Source organism: Salvelinus fontinalis, unplaced genomic scaffold, assembly GCF_029448725.1.
Source record: "Salvelinus fontinalis isolate EN_2023a unplaced genomic scaffold, ASM2944872v1 scaffold_0074, whole genome shotgun sequence".
Lineage (NCBI taxonomy): Eukaryota > Metazoa > Chordata > Actinopteri > Salmoniformes > Salmonidae > Salvelinus > Salvelinus fontinalis.
The window spans coordinates 331285-354253 of NW_026600283.1; the positions used below are offsets into that span (position 1 = coordinate 331285).

The following is a 22969-nucleotide window of genomic DNA, read 5'->3' on the forward strand; positions in this document are numbered from 1 at the left end:
CTCTCCCGAGATGTCAGTCATTCTGTCGGGAGTGACAGAGTTGTCCTGGCTGGGTTTGAAAGATAAAGGAAGTGTGACGTAGCAGTTTTCAGAGTGGATTTACCATCTGTCAGACGAGTGTTGGGCGACATGTCATTCAAGGTGCCTGAAAACGGCAGCCAGGCTCTGATCCCAACCAACCTGATCTACAATCCAACCACAACCTGAAAACAGCAGCCAGGCTCTGATCCCAACCAACCTGATCTACAATCCAACCACAACCTGAAAACAGCAGCCAGGCTCTGATCCCAACCAACCTGATCTACAATCCAACCACAACCTGAAAACAGCAGCCAGGCTCTGATCCCAACCAACCTGATCTACAATCCAACCACAACCTGAAAACAGCAGCCAGGCTCTGATCCCAACCAACCTGATCTACAATCCAACCACAACCTGAAAACAGCAGCCAGGCTCTGATCCCAACCAACCTGATCTACAATCCAACCACAACCTGAAAACGGCAGCCAGGCTCTGATCCCAACCAACCTGATCTACAATCCAACCACAACCTGAAAACAGCAGCCAGGCTCTGATCCCAACCAACCTGATCTACAATCCAACCACAACCTGAAAACGGCAGCCAGGCTCTGATCCCAACCAACCTGATCTACAATCCAACCACAACCTGAAAACGGCAGCCAGGCTCTGATCCCAACCAACCTGATCTACAATCCAACCACAACCTGAAAACGGCAGCCAGGCTCTGATCCCAACCAACCTGATCTACAATCCAACCACAACCTGAAAACGGCAGCCAGGCTCTGATCCCAACCAACCTGATCTACAATCCAACCACAACCTGAAAACAGCAGCCAGGCTCTGATCCCAACCAACCTGATCTACAATCCAACCACAACCTGAAAACAGCAGCCAGGCTCTGATCCCAACCAACCTGATCTACAATCCAACCACAACCTGAAAACAGCAGCCAGGCTCTGATCCCAACCAACCTGATCTACAATCCAACCACAACCTGAAAACGGCAGCCAGGCTCTGATCCCAACCAACCCGATCTACAATCCAACCACAACCTGAAAACAGCAGCCAGGCTCTGATCCCAACCAACCTGATCTACAATCCAACCACAACATGTTTACAAACATGATGCTGGTTTCTCCATCAGAAGAGCATTTGGTCATCTGACATGTTTAGACAACTAGAATTTCTGTCAGAATGTTCCAGGCTACTGTGACAGATATAGCCTCCTTTAAGATAATTCAAATATACAATATAAATCAGAACACGTGCTACAGTGCACACATGGCTGACAACATTCGGTAAACAAAAAAAACATACATGATAACAACTGGACTTAATAAAACAGCCAGGAGAAAAGCAACCAGTGTCCCGTCTCAGAATATATGATACAGCCCTAAATTATATCAAAGTGTATAGGTCAAATGGGCCGAACACAACAGGTGTAGAATTTACAGTGAAATGCTTACGTACGAGCCCATTCCCAACAGGTTCGTTTCATGGTATTCCTGGAGTATTGACGGAGGCCCAGACCAACAGTGGTCCTGACTGATCTTGTTCAAACCAGTCCTCAACTCCTACTACTGACCATCAAGCCTGAGAGAAGAACATCCGCTCAACCCACACACTCCAACCAGTACCATTAACCTAGCCAATGTGGATCCACACACTCCAACCAGTACCATTAACCTAGCCAATGTTGATCCACACACTCCAACCAGTACCATTAACCTAGCCAATGTGGATCCACACACTCCAACCAGTACCATTAACCTAGCCAATGTTGATCCACACACTCCAACCAGTACCATTAACCTAGCCAATGTTGATCCACACACTCCAACCAGTACCATTAACCTAGCCAATGTTGATCCACACACTCCAACCAGTACCATGAACCTAGCCAATGTTGATCCACACACTCCAACCAGTACCATGAACCTAGCCAATGTTGATCCACACACTCCAACCAGTACCATTAACCTAGCCAATGTGGATCCACACACTCCAACCAGTACCATTAACCTAGCCAATGTTGATCCACACACTCCAACCAGTACCATTAACCTAGCCAATGTGGATCCACACACTCCAACCAGTACCATTAACCTAGCCAATGTTGATCCACACACTCCAACCAGTACCATTAACCTAACCAATGTTGATCCACACACTCCAACCAGTACCATTAACCCAGCCAATGTTGATCCAGAGCCAACAGCACTCGAGGACCAAAGAAATCTCCCCCTGCCCAGACCACACTCCATTTCTCAGTTTCTCCATTCAGGAGGCCCACTCCAGCCAGTTCCTTTGTACCTCTGACAGGACAGGTCCAGGTACTAGTGAGTAAGTCCCGGCAGGTAGCCACCCTCCTCTCACTGTGTCCAGAGGGTACATGTAGGACACACACACACAGTCAGTGATGGCGGTGGGATAACCCTTGCCTCAGTCAGTCACACACTGCTCACACCCACCGCAAACACCTTTTGTTGTTAACAGCTACGGTACCTCAATGTGTGACACTTTCCACTTGCTCTTCTTTGCTGCTGGCTCCAACATCAGTGGAAAGTGGGTCAACAACACCTGGCTGTCTGGCAAGTCCTCCCTAACTCCCCACCCTACCTACCGCACAGCACCCATTTCTATGCAAATGAACAGAGTCTATACAGTGAATGAGAGAAGCCGGTTGCCATTCTCAATGACAACAACAATACTAGGCCTTCACTACAATACTGCTGGACATTTCATCAGCCAATCAATAGAGTAAGAAAGCAGTAGCCATGAGTCACGATATGATGACGCCATTATAACAGGACAATGTATTATCAAGGGGGTCATGAGATAATGCATGTCACTCCTTCTAGTACATAGTGGCAGCCCAACATCTGCCCAGCTGTGTGAGAAGTTTGAAAAGCAGATCCTCGGAGCTTCCCCTCATGTAGTTCTGCATGCAAGTTATTCAAATGATAAGCTACTGATTTGTATGTGAGTATCATACAGCTGGGCTAAGTGCTTGTTGAACCAGCTCAATAGAAAAATCGATTGTTGATTGACAATCAGTGCACCAAGGCCTATACATTCATTCATTCATACAGTATAGCAGCTCTGCTATGATGTAACCATATTAAAATGATACAACACAGCAGTAAACAGATTTGAGAGGATTAGAGAGTGCAGAGCAAAACATGTTATGGCGATGTACCGATGGCTACATGCACCCCTACTGCCTTACCTTCAATGGCGATGACATGTTCTCGAATCTGATTCTGCAGGATGGGCTCTTCCACGCGCTCCAGCAGTTCATATATGGAGTAGATGTTTGGATGGACGGATTCGAACCTCTGGATCTCAGACCGAATGGCAGCCGAGTTTGCAAGGTGCTGCTGATAGTTCATTTTGCGCGTTGTTTTTGTTCTTGCCCTTTCCCGACTGGTAACGAGTTGACTGGTCTGGTCCTCAGCACAATATTGTGGGTGAGGCACGCCAAATAATTTATCGATAGCTAGCTACTTGATTCAAACTGCAAATGTGTCTTGAAATGAAACAGCAGTTACTTGTCAGTGAGTCCATGTAACTAGCTGGCTATCCGTGAGTCCAAACAACCGACCCGGACTCTCCTGATTCGAAATCCTGGAGGAGTGACAGTAGTAGTCGGCTGAGCAACGCTTCCCCATGTCCTTGCTCCGTCCCTCACGGAGTGTGGAAGTAAAAACCCTATTCACGAATATTAGCGTGTGTATGAATAGTAGCAATCCAGCAAACAGGTAAGTACTGTACAACAGTCATGTCATAACGCATAACGCTCTCAAACGCTGGAAAGGTTTGAAAACGCTTGCTAAATAGGCCCTTTGGTATTTGCTAACTCGGTAGCTAGCAGTAGCTAACGTCCAAGCCGGGGACAAAACTCTGAATTTCTCAAACCCCTATCATTCTCTCCTTAGACCGACCAATCTGTTTGAGCCTTTCTTCACAAACATGCAAATAAACCAATGTAGTTATTTACCCAGGCAAACCTGCCAAAAGCAATCTACATAACTAGCTAAATAGTTACTAATCGTGGCTGGATGTGTGTTCTGCGCAGCCAAGTCCTCGTTCGTTGTTTTGTTTAGCGTGCAAAAGCAGGCGCAAAACTCCCCCCACAGTCCGGATTTGGTCCAAACACTGGGCGCATGCAGTTGCCGAAAATTCCAAGACGCAATACAAATGTGGCTACTTATTGCTATGAGAGCAATATATGTTTTACAGATTGCTCTAGTTTATCGGCAAACATAGGTGCTTTCCCCTTCCTCTTGGGTAGAAATCCATCCCGTCTGTATCATTGGACGTCATTCCCTGAACGTTTCCTACTGGAAAACGTCTGCTGCAACCCATAGACTTAGATAGACATCGCATCATTGTATCTGTTCTATTATGGCATCTGTGAGAGCACAGACATTGCGAGCATTGAAAGCCATTGCGTCCATCTCCATTTTGAAGTAGTCCATTTTCTTATTCTACTACTTCTATGAGTTGGCAAAAAAACTGAACGGGTGCATACTGCCACCTGGAGTGTGTTGTTTTAACAGGTATAAAGCCGAGGTTATCAATTTATTGCCACCTGCATTTATGGAATGTTTTCTGACGAGTATAATTCATTGGCTGATCCCTCCTGGTGACCTGGATAGAATTGTATGATCCTTCCTTAACACATAGGAAGTCCCACCCAGTTGACTACTTTAAAATGGTGAAAGTCCTCAATGGCGAGGCCCATGCTAAAATAGGCATTTGGGCACGATAGTTCATTTGGGCATTATAGTTTTCAATCTATCTCTATGGCGGCAACCATATAACGCATTGGCTGGTTCAGAGGCGTCGCGTTCTTGAATGTACTTATTGCGCAGAGGCTGCGCATCTGTTTCTCAGGGCATTTGAAGAATGTTCACTCACATGTACGGTATATGCTAATATATAACATTAGTTTAGCCATAGATATGGAGCTCTAAGGTATTCATATTTGAAAAGAGATACATTTGGCTTAGTGCAATATAGCGTAGCATCTGCATAAACAAGCGAATATCATACATGATTACACTCAAAACTAAAACATGTATTGCTATATTTTATTGATTGATTTGAAATGTTAAACATTTACATATTTCCTTTGATTCATTTACTTATTTATACACAACCTCATTATCAGAAAGATAATACTCCTTAGTTCCACCATAGAAATATTGATCCCATCTTTGAAAACCTAGAAACAGTACAGAGACCTTGAGTCGATTGATATCTTAGTTCAATGCCACTCACTCATCCCTGAGGCTGCCTCTTCATTTATATTTACATAGGAGATATCCAACATTTCAGATTCCTGACTTGAAAAGTTCAGCGGTCCTCTTCAATCTGTCCAGCCGGGCACTGCTTCCCCATCCACCATTAAGTAATGGATGATGCCAGCTCTCTTCTTCCCACTGCTCAAAGCCTTGATGCAGCAGTCATGGTCTGCCACCGTGAAGTGTGTCTCTGTTCCGTCATCCACAAACTCTCCCTATAGCCGACAATAAGAGAAGGTACGTAAATATCAATAAAGGACTGGAAGGACAAAAGTATGGACCAAAACAGTGAATCATGTTAAACCAGAACCTTTGGCCTATGTATGTATGCAACATTCATGGACACAATAACTTCAAAATCAATTCCATATGAGGTTGAAAAAATACCTCTGTCTCCATTTTCTGCCCATTGAACCATACATCCATTGTGTCCTTTTCTGTTGAAAAAAACCATACAGTAGTAATTTAGTATATTATTAGTATTGCTTGTATCATATTTTTCACCATAGGCCTACAGGACAGAAGCACCATGCAGTGCATTGGAATGATTGTTAATGATTTACCGGTGTGCATTACACATCCATAAGAGCATCATAACATCACACAGTGCAGAGTTCCCTGCTTTGTTTATTCATGTCACATGGAGCTTTCTGCTATAGGCTACAAAGGACACCGTTCCTTCCAATCAGGTTGCTCGGATGCCTTAAAATAGCCCGCCCAGAAGTGTTCCCCTAAATAGATTATACTCCTCAGGACAGCGCTGACCTGCATGTTGCCTTACACAAGGCCGACTATGTTTTTATAGACTTTTTAGAATAGACAGTGTAGCTGGTATTGACACTAAAATATTGCTCAATGCTCATAGGAAAGAATATACTTTTTGTGTTTTGAGCCTTACCAAGGACAATCCTGCAGTCAACACCATCCACTTGCAGCACCCACGTCTTAGTGACTTTGGATCTGTTATCTATGAACTTCTGGAGACTCTTGCCATCAATCTCCAAGGTGTACTCGTAGGTAAAGCCACTGATAGCCTCAATGTTTACTGTTGCTTTTGTTTCCATGCCTCCCACTGTGAAGGTCTCCTTTCCAACCAGTTTGAACATCCAATCTCTTCTGAGCACCTCCTGAGGAAGAAAGCAAATCAGACAGCCATATGCCTTCTGTACATAGCTCTGACTACCCAATAACACATTAGAGATTTTAAAAGGGAATACGTTTCAGGGCCTACGTACCTGTCCATTGATCCAAACAACCCTCTTCCCTGTCGCCGTGCCGTGTTCAAACTCAATCCTGTAAACCCCATCGCTTAACGCCACCTCCCAGATACCAACAACATCTCCGGCCATCATCTTGACTGACCTTCCAGGGCTATAAAGCCTGTAGGCCTAACTGGAAATGATTATATATGTCCCATCGACGCTATCCTCGTTTCAAACCAAGGTTGTAGTTCAAATCTCATCCTATAGGCAGTTATTAGGCAATGTTAGTCCGTGTGTCCATCAAACTGTCCTGGATCTGCTCTGCTCTGCTCAGCAACAAGTGCAAACTGCAATACTGTAAGAGGCTTATTGCTGCAAGACCTCTTTCAATCCAATTACTGCCAGAGGTAATTTGTATGTGAGACTTCTACAGTGAACCTTCTTGAGACAGGCCTAGGTGATGCCTATACCTTCTTTAGACAGGCGTAGGTGATGCCTATACCTTCTTTAGACAGGCCTAGGTTAAATAAATCACACTCACAATTAGCAAACAAATCAACAAATGAATCACACATTTGTGATCAAACATACAGTATAAAGAAAGCGTCTTTATTAAGGATCTTTCTAACGTCTTTTTTCAAGCATCTTTGGGTCTTTGAAAAGCGATATAAAAATCCCATGGATTATTATTAACATTAGTAATATAAAGAGCCTAGACGTAAGCAGTTTAGAAGCTTAAATGTAGTTTATAAATCTCCAATAAATAGCTATAACACATTGGTTGAATTTGGAGCGTGCCAAATAGTGAGCTTATATATGATTGCACTGTTATTGACTGTTACGATTATTATTGACAGTGCGGTCATTATTTGGTATATTGACCAAGGTATTCAGACGATCACAGAAGAGCGCGCATGACTCGACCTTCGCCTCTCCTGAGCCCGTTGGGGGAGTTGCAGCGATGAGACAAGATCACAATTGGATATCACGAAATTGTGAAGAAAAAGGTGGTAAAATTACAACAACAAAACCAAATAAAATAAAAACTAAGAAGAGCAAACTTTGTGGCAAAGCCTGCCAGTAGATGGCATAACACTACCTTGTCTAGTTTCCCTCAATAAAACTTCCTAACTTCCCCAAACTTTAGTTTACTGGTTATTAAAACAACAATAATCAATTGTGCTTGTAAAAATCTAAGTGAATAAAATTCCAATCCCATCATGTATTTTTATTGACATTATTTTAATAGAATATAAAATAGTTGGGCCTACCATATCTGATTATTTGAGACTTAAATTACATCCATGGCATCTTATGGATATAGACTGCATTGGTAATACATAAATAAACGCAGCCAAGTTATTTCATGAGAAGATATGGTTGTAATAACTATAGTGCTGTATTCTGTGTACATGTGTACGGTGGGCGGTGTCGAACCTTGCCGTGAGAGCCGCTACTTATGCTGCGTTCAAGTAGTAGTCTGTACTAGGAAACTCGGAAATGTTCGACTTTCTGACTGGTTGAACTCGGCACGTGTATAGCTATAAACAATTAGCAAGTCGGACATTTCCGAGTTTTCTCGTTCCGACGTGCACGTGAACGCGGCATAAATCGTTTCTTTCTTGGTCTTGGGTTGGTCCTCAGAGGGGAGAGAGCGCGTATGGAGTCTGTGGTTACATAGTATTTACTCGGGTAACTCGATGCGCTGGAAGGGGGAAGGCAGAAGATCCCTCCTTGCCGACAACGCATTGAGACTTCCAGAAATCTCTCTCTTTCTGAAGACGTTAGAAAAGAGTAAAATGACCTCTAAAGTTACAATCGATGGAGTAAGTTTTGTATAGACAGAATATATGGAACCGTTACGTGTAGCCGCCTAGTAAGCAGAGGTTGCACTGTCTACATTAACATTAAATTAAATGTATGTCATTTCAGCTGCAGAAACTGAGAAAGGAGGCATTGGACGACTGCCATATTATTTCTTATCATCGGGGAGTTCTTTTTTGTCACCAGAATGGAATGGTAAATGGTGCATGTTCATGTAAACTTTCAGTAGGATTATAGCACACAAGTTGACAAGTGTTTGTGTTTACTTTATTGAAGCAGCCCAGATTGTGCATTTGTCTTTCTGAACAGTTACGTCATAACCTACTGCTGAACAAATTTTCTCTTCTCAAACAAAGCGTGTTTATGGATAATCACTGATCAGTTATTTCATCTGAAAACTGGACACAACGTCAGAAAGACAGAGGACTACAAGCAATGCCTCTCTCAATGATCTTCTTATACCGATTGTAGGTTTTTCTTTGACACTGCAAAAATGAAACAGACACTGCATCTCTGTGTGTTATGGCTGTTGCTGGTATGGAGCACGGGGGCCTCTGACAGGAGACCCCTCAAAAGGACAATCTTACAACGAACATCCCTCCAGGGGGGGATTTTTAACACCACACAAAACGTGTTGAACTCTGACAGTATTGCTCCTTCCGCTGGTGGTATAAATGTATCCCCTATGATGAGCCATCGTGACAGAATGCAGAGAGATGAGAAAGCTGAGCCTCCAAGAAGAGGAAAAGGACCACCAAGCAGAAGGATGATGCCAAGCAGAAGAATACCCCAACAACCAAAGAAACCCATAAACCAGGTTGGCAGTGGCACTGGCACATCTCAAGACAACAGTAAACCAGTGACAGGGGTGGCGGTTCAGCCTCAGTCCACACCAGCCCGCACCGTCCCCGGCAGCGCAGGCTCCCTCAACGTCCTGGCCAGCTTCGCAGGGAAGAACCGGGTCCTGGTCATCTCCGCCCCACATGACTCAGACGGTTACTATCGCCTGATGATGACCCTCCTCAAGTCGGACGTCTACTGCCAGATGGCGGAGCGGCACATGCAGATGATCGTGATGTTCCACCAGGAAGGAGAGCGAGGCGGGAAGGTGCGGCGGGTCAACGCCAAGGGACAGGTGACGGAGGAGCCCCTGGATACGGTCCTCATCCCCAGGCTGATGAACTTCCTGAAGCTGGAGGAGGGGAAGTTTGGCATGATTCTCCTGAGGAAGACCCTCCAGGTGGAGGAGAGGTACCCGTACCCGGTCAGGCTGGAGGCTATGTACGAGGTGATGGACCAGACCCACATGCGCAAGCTGGAGAAGGCCAGGCAGAGGGGCTTCGTGCAGAGGTGCAAGGCGGCCGGTGTTGAGGGCCAGGTGGTTGAGTCTCAGGTCCAGGGGGTATTGACTACGGGGTCAGAGGTCAGAGTGAACTCTACAGTGGAGAGGGTGCCAGTGAGGAAAGGGGTGCAGAGACCAGCTCAAAAACCAAAGGCTGTGACAGTTACCACAACCCGACCAACCACAAAACCAACTATGACCACAAAGGCAACCACAATTACAACAAAGCCAACCACAGCCACCACAACTAAACTAACAACAACAAAAACAACAGCAACTACAACCTCAACAAAACCACCACCAACAACAAAAGCAACCACAACTACAGCAAAGCCAACCACAACCACCACCAGAAAAACAACCACGACCACAACAAAACCAACTACTACAACCACCACAAAAGTAACCACCACAACAAAACCAACAACCACAACCAAAGCCACCACGACCACCACCACTACAAAACCAACCACCACAACAAAACCAACAACCACAACCAAAGCAACCACGACCACCACCACTACAAAACCAACCACCACAATAAAACCAACAACCACAACCAAAGCAACCACGACCACCACCACTACAAAACCAACCACCACAATAAAACCAACAACCACAACCAAAGCAACCACGACCACCACCACTACAAAACCAACCACCACAATAAAACCAACAACCACAACCAAAGCAACCACAACCACCACCACTACAAAACCAACCACCACAATAAAACCAACAACCACAACACGACGAACCACAACCACCACTACAAAACCAACCACCACAACAAAACCAAAAACTACAAGAACACGACGAACCACAACCACCACAAAACCCACAGTTCCGAAGCCCTTGGACCCCCAGACAACACCACACTGGGACCTAGAGGTCCCCACCACAGACGAATCCTCCTACACCCTCTCAGAGACCCACAAAAATGGCATAGATGACGTTACAGAATCCCACAGAGACCAATATGAAGAAGACACAACCGACGATACCAAACATGGCCGACAAGTTGTTACCTCTCCAACTCAGCTCACTAACGACAAACCAACTGAAGGTGGGGAAGAGCTGGGCAGTGAACTTAAGGTTGACTCTGATGCACAGGTGGAAACAGCTTCCCCCAAGAAGAGCAAGGTCAAGCGGCCTGTCAATGCAGAGAGGAAGAAAAAGGCTGATAAATCAGGCAAAAAGAGTAAAGCAGACAAGAAAAGGTTGAAGGCTACTAAAGACAGTGATGGTGGCTTCTATCGTGGCAGGAGACCAGGGAAGAAGGCCGCTATTAACCAGGAGAAAGAAGCAGACAACAAGAGGCCCTCCACAAAACAGCCAAACCTCTTAGTATCCTTTTTGGGTCATTTTGAGAAGAGACGACGTCTACTTGTGAGTATTCTGTTGTATTACATAAATGTATTGATTAAATCTGATATGAAGCATGCATATTGGTACACTAGAACAGAATATAACTAAATAGAATGGAATAGAACCGAACAGAATAGAACCGAACTGAATAGAACAGAACTGAACAGAATAGAATACAACTGACTAGAACAGAACTGAACAGAATAGAATAGAACTGAATAGAACAGAATAGAATAGAATAGAATAGACACATGATACAACAGTCACTTTTCTTTCCCTCCCAGGTGATCAGTACTCCAGACGAGGAGAATCCTATGTACACGCAGCAGAGAGATGAGTATCTGGAGCATGTGTGTGAATTGGGCGTCAGAAAAATCTCTCTTATCACCATCTTTGGCTCTCTGACCAATGGCACCATGAAGATGGACCATTACCAGGCTGGTAAGTAAAGTTTTGAACTCTCAATTCTATTTTACTCTGATGACAAGTGTAATACAAGTTTGTGGTTACAGAGAAGGATCAGCCTCTGAAAGGCATGAAAGAAGAGGACTTCACAAACCAGCCCCTCATCAGAGCCTTAAGGAATGAGTTGGGACTGATATTTGACGACTACTATATGGTGCTGACCGACTTTGATATGAAAGTGAAGGTTGGTTGGCCTTGCTTCCCTATAAAGCTTACTGCGGTATAATTACAATGTGTTATTGTATACTGCTACTTAGTATTGTGCATCCTGGATGACCTGGTTATTTTGATGAAAGAGCGTTTAACCTTTCGGTCCTACGTCTGAGTGAAAATCCATCATATCGGTTGAGTGCTTCAATAACTCCATTTTACTGCACTGAATTGATACAGTATCATCCGAAACACTTTTTCTGTCTAAAGATTGGTGATATGGTTTTCTGTCCCCATTCACAGCAAGAATATGAGGTGCCCATCGCCATGACGGCTGTGTTTGACTACATAGACACATTCTCTTCTCGCATCAGGGAGATGGAGCAGCAGAAGAGACAAGGAGTGGCGTGTAAGAACGAAGACAAATCCAAATCCCTGGAGAACTTCCTCTCACGGTACTAGTGGGCATTTGTTATTATCTAGGACTATGCGATTGCAATATAAGACTGTGTGACTGCAGTTTCAAGTCAACACAACTGACAAATACACTTGCCTAAAACTGACGCTGACATCCTGTGTGCTCCTGGTCGAACATATATGCAAATAAGTAAGGAAATGCATTTGTAACCTTTTTGTTCTTCTCAAAGGCTTGTGGAATTTTGTTTGTATATATTTGATGTCATTGTTTGTTCTGTGTTTATATTTTTCTAGGTTCCGCTGGAGACGCAGGCTGTTTGTGATCTCCTCCTCTGACGACGAGGAATGGGCCTATCAGCAGCAGCTCTACGCCCTGACTAGCCAGGCCTGCAATCTGGGTGAGTTGTGATGTCACACTGTTGTCTCAGGCCTGTACGGTACATTAGACGTTTCTTGATGATTTCACTGGGGCCCTTAAGTGTTTGTCTTGGCTGCTTCACACCCATTTGCGGAGATGTTCAGATTGTGTGGCCACATTTTGGTCAACTAGGGTGACAGGTAGCGTAGCGGTTAAAGTGTTGGGCCAGTAACTGAAAGGTTGTTGGTTCGAATACCTGAGCCGATAAGGTGAAAATCTGTCGATGTGCCCTTGAGCAAGGCATTTAACCCTAATTTGCTCCAGGGGTGCTGACTGACCCTGTAAAACAACACATTTCACTGCTCCTATCTGGTGTATGTGACAATAAAACATTATCAAAAAATGCTTTGCCTGTTACGTTCAAGAGCAGACATATTTCCTGAATAACTCACCAGCTCACTCCCTCAAGCTTATAGAGATGGTGCAGGGAGGGTTATCTCTCAAATACCACTCCCTCAAGCTTATAGAGATGGTGCAGGGAGGGTAATCTCTCAAATACCACTCCCTCAAGCTTATAGAGATGGTGCAGGGAGGGTTATCTCTCAAATACCACTCCCTCAAGCTTATAGAGATGGTGCAGGGAGGGTTATCTCTCAAATACCACTCCCTCAAGCTTATAGAGATGGTGCAGGGAGGGTTATCTCTCAAATACCACTCCTGAAACACACTGTCCTCATCCCTTGTTGTTACTGTCTGTCACTGTTGGTCCAACGAGCCATGCCGTACAAGCATCATGATATATCTTTTCAGAGTTCAAATGAACTACTAACATAACTATTAACAGAAGATCATCTCATGGAATATCAACTTATTTGTAGCTTGCAGAGTCTGTCACAATTAGTTTTAACTGTTGCAAAATATGTAACAAACTGCATTAGCTATGCAAACAAACAAAAGGTAATTTTGGGCGTTTAGCTATAACATGCCTGAATTGTTTAGATTAGAAAATGGACACCACTCTAAAGCTGGGTTACGATAGAGGTCTCTTGAGACTCGCCAGAATGTTTGGTATTTGGTTTTGAGCCTGTTGTAGACAATGTGGTCAACTACTCATGTTGGTCTAGTACTGATGAAAAACAGGGTTCTTCGTTTGGGAGGACAGGCTATTGTTTAGCTGCCAACACAGTCTTTCTGTGGATGACATTAATAGTCCTGGGATGAAAGATCTGCAGATTAGAAACATTTGCAATTTGGGGAAAGGAATCTAGCGAGCACAGTGAATAATAAAACAAGATCGTTGAGCTTCAGTTGTATACATGCACTTTAGTGCTTCTACTGGGAAATGTGTCATGGACTCAGTTTGGCCACATTGCAGAAATTGGGCTCTGTCTCTCTTAGACAGAGAGAGAGGTCATTCTGTGTAGTATAATACTATACCTTCCATTCGGTGTAGTATAATACTGTACCCTCCATTCTGTGTAGTATAATACTGTACCCTCCATTCTGTGTAGTATAATACTGTATCCTCCATTCTACTACCCTGAATAGTATTATTTGGGCTCCTGAGTGGCGCAGCGGTTTAAAGCACTGCATCTCAATAGTCGAGGCGTCACTACAGACCCTGGTTCAATTCCAGCCTGTATCACAACCGGCCGTGATTGGGAGTCCCATAGGGCAGCACACTTTTGGCCCAGTGTCGTCCGGGTTAGGGTTTGGCCGGGGGTAGGCCATCCTTGTAAATAATAATTTGTTCTTGAACTGACTTGCCTGCCTAGTTAAATTAAAACCACTGCTTTCACCTATATCCATACCTTCACATGTACTAGATATCTTTGGGAAGGCGCTAGGGCTTGGTTTGAAAGGGGTTTGATATTAGGCGTAAGAGGTCATGTGAAATGATATGTTTTCACCTGGCTCTACTCAGGCCTGCGCCACTTGTCTGTGCTGAAGCTGATTGGAAAGGACATGGAGGATATGGGCGGGACCCTTGAGCTATACCCAATCAACGGTAAGAAACAGAATTACTGTTACCATATTGGTGGGAAAACCCTGAGTTTATATAACTGAAGATTTGATTTAGGTTTAGATCTTCTTCTTCTTCTAAACATTATGTTGTTCTTAATGTATGAAATCAATTCAAGTTAACCCCTCAACCCTGCCTGTGTCACAGGGACTGCCACTGTGGAACGTGAGGACGTTTCTCCCTCTCTGGTGCAGGACATCAGGAACTACTTCCAGATCAGCCCAGAGTACTTCTCTATGCTGCTGGTGGGGAAAGATGGCAACGTCAAGTCCTGGTACCCGTCTCCCATGTGGTCCATGTCCATCATATATGATCTGGTTGACTCCATGCAGCTCCGCAGACAGGAGATGGCTATCCAGAAGTCCCTTGGCATGCGCTGTCCTGAGGATGAGTATGGGGGCTACAGTCATGACAGAGACCCGGATGGTTACCACCGTGGATATGGTTACTAAAGGATTGAGAATGTTCCCCTCAGGATGTGTTGGATTTTCTATTGAGGCCTGGTTGTGGCCTTGTCCCACGAACTATATGAAGCCATTGTATGAATGGCATTTCATGAAGGCTTCTTTTTGCATTTTGATAACTGTGATGTTGTTTTTATAAGAATTGACTTTTCTATAATAGATTATGAAAATGCAGCATACTTTTTCTTCCATTATATTTTTGTCTATTGAATGTATGATTTGTTTCACAGGGAGAATGGAGATTTCAGATTAAAAACATTTGGCAATTGCCTTATGTTGTGCATATATTTGTTATCTTGTATGGAGATATACAGGTAACTGCCCAAATAAAGGAAACACTTGAGTAAATGATGGATACAAAGTGTCTTGAAAGCAGGTGCCTCCACACAGGTGTGGTTCCTGAGTTAGTTAAGCAATTAACATCCCATCATGCTTAGAGTCATCATCAATCAGATGTCACAAATTGCTTATATACAGAAAACCAGTGTAAAATCCAAAAGAGCAGGCAATGCAGATGTAGAAGCCCGGTGGCTAGAAAAAACTCCCTAGAAAGGCAGGAACCTAGGAAGAAACCTAGTGCGGAACCAGGTTCTGAGGGGTGGCCAGTCCTTCCCAGGCTGTGCCTGGTGGAGATTATAAGAGTACATGGGCCATTAAGGCCAGATCGTTCTTCAACCCCACCAACTTTGCCAAAGCAGAGCCCCCACACCACCAGAGAGATATCAACAGACCACCAAATATAGCCCACAAAGATCTCCCCCACCACACGAGCCAAAGGGGGCGCAAAACCAGACAGGAAGATGACATCAGTCACTCTACCCACTCAAGTCGAGTATACCAAAAAATGCCTGGCACGTTGTGATGTACCCCTCTTAGGTACTAGCAAAACCAGTGACTCAGCCCCAGTAATAGGGGAAGGCCCTGCCTCCAGCTGTTTGCTTAGAAATTATAGGAACAATAACGAGGCCTGCGTCTTGTGACTGTAGCGTACATGTAGGTTTGTAGGATCAAATCGGAGAGATAGGCAGGATCAAGTCTATGTAATGCTTTGTAGGTTAGCAGGAAAACCTTGAAATCAGCCTTAGCCTTAACAGAGACCAGCACTGGAGTATTTGATCGTGTTTTGGTTCTAGTCAAAATTCTAGAAGCCGTATTTAGCACTAGCAGATGTGTTTATTTCGTTCCTTATCCAGGTAGCCGGAGAGTAGAGCATTTCAGTAGTCTAATCTTGAAGTAACAAAAGCATGGATTAGCATTTTTTGACAAAACGTTTCTGAGTTTCGCAATGATAGAAAGATGGGAAAAAAGCAGTTTTTCAGTAGTCTAATCTTGAAGTAACAAAAGCATGGATTAGTATTTTTTGACAAAACGTTTCTGAGTTTCGCAATGATAGAAAGATGGGAAAAAAGCAGTTTTTCAGTAGTCTAATCTTGAAGTAACAAAAGCATGGATTAGCATTTTTTTGACAAAACGTTTCTGAGTTTCGCAATGATAGAAAGATGGGAAAAAAGCTGTTTTATTTTAGGTGACTGTACAACCACTGCGATTAATTGTCAGATCAAACAACAGATTTCTTTGTTTCTTTGGACCGAGATCCAGCATCACTGTTTTGTCTGAGTTTTTAAAAGTAAAATAATTGCCGCCATCTACTTCCTTATGTCTGAAACACAGGCTTCCAGGGTATGCAATTTTGGGACTTCACCATGTTTCATTGAAATGTACAGCTGTGTGTCATCTGCATAGCAGTGACAGTTGACATTGTGTTTCCAAATGACATCACCAAGAGGTAGCATAGTGAAAACAATAGTTGTCCTAAAATTGAACCTTGAGGAATACCGAAGCTTAACATTGATTTGTCAGAGGACAAACCATCCACAGAGACTAACTGATATCTTTCCGACAGATAAGATCTAAACCAGGCATGAACTTGTCCGCGTAGACCAATTTGGGTTTCTAATCTCTCAAAAAGAATGTGGTGATCAATGGTGTCAAAAGCAGCACTAAAGTCTAGGGGCACGAGGACAGACACAGAGCCTTGGTCTGACGCCATTAAAATGTAATTTACCACCTTCACAAGTGTGGTCTCAGTACTATGATAGGGTCTAAAACCAGATTGGAGCGTTTCGTATACATTATTTGTCTTCAGGAAGGAAGTGAGTTGATGAGAAACAGCTTTTTTCCAAAATAATTGAGAGGAATGGGAGATTCGATATAGGCCAATAATTATTTTCATTTTCCAGGACAAGGTTTGGCTGTTTCAGGAGAGGCTTTATTACTGCCACTTTTAGTGAGTTTGGTACACATCAGGAGGATAGGGAGACATTTATTATGTTCAAAAAGGAGGGTGAAGCACAGGAAGTAGCTCTTTCAGTAGTTTAGTTGGAATAGGGTCCAGTAGACAGCTGGAAGGTTTAGAGACCATGACTATTTTCTTGAACGTGTGGAGATATACAGGATAAAAACACTTGAGTGTCTCCATTGATCCGAGGTCCTGGCAGTTCTGTGCAGACTCATTATAACTGAGTTTTGGAGAAATACACTGATTCAAACAGGAGTCTGTAATTTGCTTTTTAATGATCATGATCTTTTCATCAAAGAAGTTAATGAATTCATCACTGCTGAAGTAAAGGCCATCCTCACTTTGGGAATGCTGCATTTTAGTTAGCTTTGCGACAGTATCAGAAATCTATTTTGAATCGTGTTTTATTCTCCTCAGGTTGTAAATGTAGATTGAACGAGCAGCATTGTAGGCTTTTTGATATTGCACGGTACTGTCTTTCCAAGCTAGTTGGAAGACTTCCAATTTGGTGGAGATTTGGTCACTCGTGTAACCAGGAGGAGAGGCCTCATTTAACCCAGTATATTCACCAGTCTTGAGCCATGTTTCAGTCAGGCCAATCACATGAAGTTTATGATCAGTGATTAGTTCATTGACTATGACTGCCTTGGAAGTGAGGGGTCTAACATTAAGTAATACTATTTTGAGATATGAGCACAGGCGGCTGGTGGCACCTTAATTGTAATGGCTATGATCCCGGAACGGAATAAAAGGAATGGTATTGAGCACATAAAACACATTTCCATGTGTTTGATACCATTCCATTTACACCCTTCCAGCCATTACTATGAGCCGTTGTGGATGTGAGGTATTATCACAATATCTTTCAATAATGACAGGAATGGAGGAGGTCTTTATTCCAGTGAGATTGCTAATGTGAACACCACCATGTTTAGTTTTGCCCGACCTACATCGAGGCACAGACAGGGTCTGAATGGGGAAAACTGAGCTGACTACACTAGGCTGGCAGGCTGGCTGACAGACTACTGCCTGGCCTGCACCCTATCTCATTGTGGAGCTAGAGGAGTTAGAGCCCTGTCTACTATGTTGATAGAGAAGATGAGAGCACCCCTCCAGCTAAGATAGAGTCTGTCACTCCTGAGCATGCCAGGCTTGGTCCTGTTTGTGTGTGAGTCCCAGAAAGAGGGCCAGTTATCTACAAATATATTTTGGGAGGGACAGAAAATAGTTTTCACCCAGCGATTGAATTGTGCGAGTCTGCTGTAAAGCGCATCACTCCCCTGTATACAAATTCCCAGTTGCCCATCATTTTCCTACCATGGCTTGAAGAAGAGATCTAAGTGACTTTGAAATAGAGGGCTCAAAAGAGTATAGGGGGTTTAAAGGGTGTGTGTGTTTCTCAGTCATCAGATCTCAACCCAACTAAACACTTATGAGAGATTCTGGATCAGCGTTAAAAACTATCAACAAAACGCCAAATGATGGAATTTCTCGTGGGGGAATAGTGTCACATCCGTCCAACAGAGTGACAGATACTTGTAGAATATATGCCATGGCGCATTGAAGCTGTTCTGGCGGCTCGTGTTTCCTATGCTGGTGTTTCCTTCATTTTGGCAGTTACCTGTATGTATGCTGAATAAAGGTCTTATTCCAGATTGAAGAACTCAAATGTATTTAACTTTCCCTTGGGGCCTGGGCCAGTCATGATCGGACAACCCTTGAGCCGTCCAGACAAATCTCTCGAGACTTTAACAGCGGAAGGGGATCCTCAAATGACAAGTCATGTGATCTGTTGCTGACAAAAAAAACAACTGAAAACCGACGGTCCTTCGGCGTTTGAAGACGCACACATCTGTCGGGGGTCGATCTGATCGCTAACATGCAGAACGCCATTAATTCCGTAAAAGGAACAGCCCTTGGTGTAGCCGAGTTTTTTACTCCAGTGCTGAAGGTAAGCTAAATTAGCGGTATCGCTAGCTACTGTGGATTGCTATCACTCAGCAGTGACGTGTAAGATGCTAACATGCTAGCATGCGTTATCGGGAAGACTTCCCTCAAGTGCTCTCAACTTGTATTATGTAGCTACAATTCGTTGTTTACAGTCCTATTGCAGTGTATAATCTCAGTTTATTAAATATTTAGAGGTCTCATGGCGTTGATGACTGTCTTGTCAATGTAGTTAACGTTAGCTTCGCATGATTCCAGTTAAACATATTTTAAAAATGTGCCAGTCAATGTTTAAGACCTTCAAGCAATTAAGAATGGAATGTCTAACCTCCTCTGTAATGCAATTGCATGCAGGCAGTCACACACGTTAAATATACCAAACTGCCAACTCAACAATAATATTACTTCATTATTTTGTCTGATAGGAATCCAAATTCAAGGAGACTGGGGTTATCACCCCAGAAGAGGTGAGGAAGTTGTCTTTCGTATCCTTTGTAACTGAGTCACTTTAAAAAGCCCAACAAGTCACACGTATGTAGACTTTCATCATTTGGGCAAATAAGTGCAACTGAAAGAGGTTTTGGAGAAGTTTGTCAATTCCAAAAAGCCCCTTTCCCCGACCCACAGTAATTGTCATCTGTCTGAACTATTACAACTTCCTATTAAATCTCTATTTTCTCTCCATTAGTTTGTAGCTGCTGGAGATCACCTTGTTCATCACTGCCCCACATGGAAGTGGTGAGTGTCCGTTGGAGTAAGATTGATACTCAACCCAGGACATGGGTTGGCTCCATCCAAGTCAATTCTGAAATTGAATTACACTCTTTTGAAGAAATGCCCATGTTCTGATGTCCAGTTCAACTAACAGGAATTGAAATTGCCTTTATCCCACCTCTAATATGATATTGTAGTCAGCTAAATTGCACTTAATTTCTCAAATCTAATTAGTCTGATATGAGCATGTAATTACTCTGGATGGATGTTATGCTGTCTCCAAATATAGCATCAACTACAGTATGAAGTTTTGACAGCACAGTAGTCCCAGATGTTACATGTTTATTCCCTCCAGGGTGTCTGGGGAAGAGGAGAAGGTGAAGCCGTATTTACCCAAGGATAAGCAGTTCCTATTGACTCGCAATGGTAAGAACTGTGTGAACTCAAATCAAATTAAATGTTATTGGTCACATACACATGGTTAGCAGATGTTATTGCGAGTGAAGTGAAATGCATGTGTTTCTAGTTCTAACAGTGCAGCAATATCTAACAAGTAATCTAACAATTCCACAACAACTACCTAATACACACACATCTAAGTAAAGGAATGAAATAAGAATATATACATATTAATATATAGATGAGCATTGACCGAGCGGCATAGGCAAGATGCAATCAACGGTTTAAAATACAGTATATACATATGAGATGAGTAATATTATGTAAACATTGTAAACATTATTAAAGTGACTAGTGATCCATTTATTAAAGTGTTGCTTTCTCTACAATACTGTTACTTGTCCTTATTGTTGCTTTAGTAATGTATATTTTGTGTGTGCCTACAGTTCCCTGCTACAAGCGCTGTAAACAGATGGAGTATTGTGATGAACTGGAAGCCATCATAGAGGAGGATGACGGAGATGGAGGATGGGTCGACACCTACCACAACTCAGGTTGGACACTTTAGACATTTCCTGTGACTATGGTTCATTTTCTTGGGTCTTTTATGTTGTAGTGCAATATACCTTCATTTATTGATGTGCTGCAGAGTGCAGTTTCAGGAATACATGATAAATAAAGTTAGCTTTTGGGTTTGTTTGTCCAGGAATGTTATATTTCAAATTGATATTTTAGGTATAGGGGGAGTTACAGAAGCTGTACGAGAAATCTCATTGGACAACAAGGTAAATTTGATGGACCATTTACGTTTTGTTTTTGAATCCTAGTAATCTGCATTGATAATGAATGTTTCCAACTAACAACCTTAGATTAATACCATTGCAGACGTCTTAAAATAGTTGTATTCCTTTGTTTTGAAAGGACATGAACATGAATGTGAACTCTGGTGCTAGTGGAAACGGCGATGATGATGATGATGATGATGAAGACGAGGCAGCAGATATGGAAGGTGTCTACTCTCTACTCCTCAAGGAATATTCCAAAGATTTGTTTAACTAAACCAAGATAGACCACAGCCCTTTGTTTCAAACGGGAACAAATGAGTCATAGTGGGCAGAGCCAAGCACAAGCAAGCGAGATCCTATTGGTGCGTTCTAGCACACGTGCATATTTCCATTAGGGAACACCTACTCTGAAGTGGGTTTGTGCAATAACTCAACTTGCCTTTGCACTCCTAAACAACACAATTTTTAAAACTTTGGCAAAGGGTAAAGTATACAAAACTTACTTGATTATGTTTGTAGCATATTTTTGTTTTGGGAACAGAAAATTGAATTGAGATCAAATGTGTAATCGATGAGAAAATTAGCAGAATGTCGGCCAAAATCCATCTTGTTCCATCTTCTCCCACTCCCGGCCGCTGGGCTTCCTCTCATTACCATATTTGGTAGGGAATGGAAACTCCAAGCGGATGCTTCACATTTATATGTCCGGTGAAATATCTGTCTCATTGTTTACGTGGTTATACTTCACTAGTTGTGATGTGTTTTGTCCTATTTCTGTTGTATTTTTAACCCCCGCAGTAGGCCTTTTGGTAGGCCGTCATTGTAAATAAGAATTTGTTCTTAACTGACTTTCATAGTTAAGTAATGTAATGGTTCAGTTTGTCTTGTTCTGTTTTTTCAGAGTATGAGGAGAGTGGACTATTGGAAACAGATGAGGTCAGAAGTTCACAGTATTGTTGTACCTTTTATTGTACATTGCTTCCGTTTCCAGGAAGTGTCTTTATTCCCCATTTTTCACTTCAGTTTTTTTCCCCCTCATATGTCTCTAGGCCACCCTGGACACCAGTAAAATGGTGGACTTGTCTAAATCCAAAACGGGAGAGGCTGGGAACGATGACATCCTGCAGACTCGAACGTATGACCTCTACATCACATATGACAAATACTATCAGACTCCTCGACTCTGGCTATTTGGATACGATGAGGTAACACACTTACTGTACGTTGACTCTGTACCGGTACCCCCTGTATATAGCCTTGCTACTGTTAATTTATTGTTGCTCCTTAATTATTTGTTTTATTTTTTACTTCAGTTTATTTTAGTTTACTTTAACACATATTTTTCTTACACTACCTTAAGCAACAATGCAGTTAAGTAAGGTCTACACCTGTTGTATTCTGCGCATGTGACAAATAAAATGTGTTTCATTTGTAAACTAGCTCTCAGCAGTACAGAGTCAGCTTAGTGTAACTGGGTTTCTAGGGTAGACTAAAAAGTGCATCCTATGTGCACAGTAACAAAACATGTTGGCATTTAGATACTGCTGTGTCCTTTTGGATTGCATTGTGAATATTACTGAGGATGTAAATCCCAAGATGCGTTCTTACAGCTGAGGAAGAATGATGTCTTTGACTTACCTGGGAAGCCGAGTTCCTGCATTCTATGTTCTGTTTACCATTTCCCCTCTCACTCCTACAGGACAGACAGCCCCTGACAGTGGATCAGATGTACGAGGACATCAGCCAGGATCATGTGAAGAAAACGGTCACCATCGAAAATCACCCCCACCTACCACCCCCGGCCATGTGCTCTGTGCATCCTTGCAGGTAAAAGCAAGAGGTCATGAACATTCTTTCAGTGACTCAAAATCGGAGGAGTGCT

At 43.1% G+C, this 22969-nt stretch overlaps 4 protein-coding genes across 8 annotated transcripts in view; 2 read left to right on the forward strand and 2 right to left on the reverse strand.

The window, feature by feature from the left end:
• agap1 (ArfGAP with GTPase domain, ankyrin repeat and PH domain 1) overlaps positions 1-4388 on the reverse strand; it is a 260949-nt gene extending 256561 nt beyond the window's left edge. For 2 of the 3 annotated variants that reach the window (XM_055911603.1, XM_055911602.1), the window contains exon 1: positions 3251-4388. In XM_055911603.1, the coding sequence (XP_055767578.1) occupies positions 3251-3413 (163 nt within the window). In that variant the 5' untranslated portion in view covers positions 3414-4388. The remainder of the gene's footprint in view (positions 1-3250) is intronic. The other variant, XM_055911601.1, reaches the window with a different exon arrangement.
• Positions 4389-5395: 1007 nt separating this feature from the next.
• On the reverse strand, positions 5396-6943 carry LOC129842913 (fas apoptotic inhibitory molecule 1-like). Its single transcript, XM_055911614.1, has 4 exons — positions 6566-6943; positions 6229-6457; positions 5718-5767; positions 5396-5545 (listed from the first exon to the last, which is right to left on the reverse strand). The coding sequence occupies exons 1-4, from the start codon at positions 6680-6682 to the stop codon at positions 5396-5398; spliced, it is 546 nt and encodes a 181-aa protein (XP_055767589.1). The 5' UTR covers positions 6683-6943.
• Positions 5467-15213, forward strand: LOC129842911 (coiled-coil domain-containing protein 80-like). 3 transcript variants are annotated; one of them, XM_055911613.1, is made up of 9 exons: positions 5467-5567; positions 8465-8551; positions 8828-11087; positions 11351-11507; positions 11579-11715; positions 11985-12136; positions 12393-12496; positions 14381-14464; positions 14627-15213. In XM_055911613.1, exons 2-9 carry the CDS (start codon positions 8544-8546, stop codon positions 14929-14931), a joined length of 3207 nt encoding a protein of 1068 aa, XP_055767588.1. In that variant the 5' UTR covers positions 5467-5567; positions 8465-8543; the 3' UTR covers positions 14932-15213. The 3 variants fall into 3 exon arrangements, with proteins under 3 accessions (XP_055767588.1, XP_055767586.1, XP_055767587.1); XM_055911611.1 differs by lacking the exon at positions 5467-5567 and adding an exon at positions 7770-8358; XM_055911612.1 differs by lacking the exon at positions 5467-5567 and having other exon boundaries at positions 7770-8551.
• A 3778-nt stretch (positions 15214-18991) lies between these two features.
• Positions 18992-22918, forward strand: LOC129842922 (ubiquitin-like-conjugating enzyme ATG3). The gene is made up of 10 exons (XM_055911627.1): positions 18992-19193; positions 19615-19656; positions 19878-19927; positions 20259-20329; positions 20749-20856; positions 21038-21087; positions 21224-21311; positions 21989-22023; positions 22137-22292; positions 22787-22918. The coding sequence occupies exons 1-10, from the start codon at positions 19122-19124 to the stop codon at positions 22916-22918; spliced, it is 804 nt and encodes a 267-aa protein (XP_055767602.1). The 5' UTR covers positions 18992-19121.
• Positions 22919-22969: the final 51 nt, after the last annotated feature.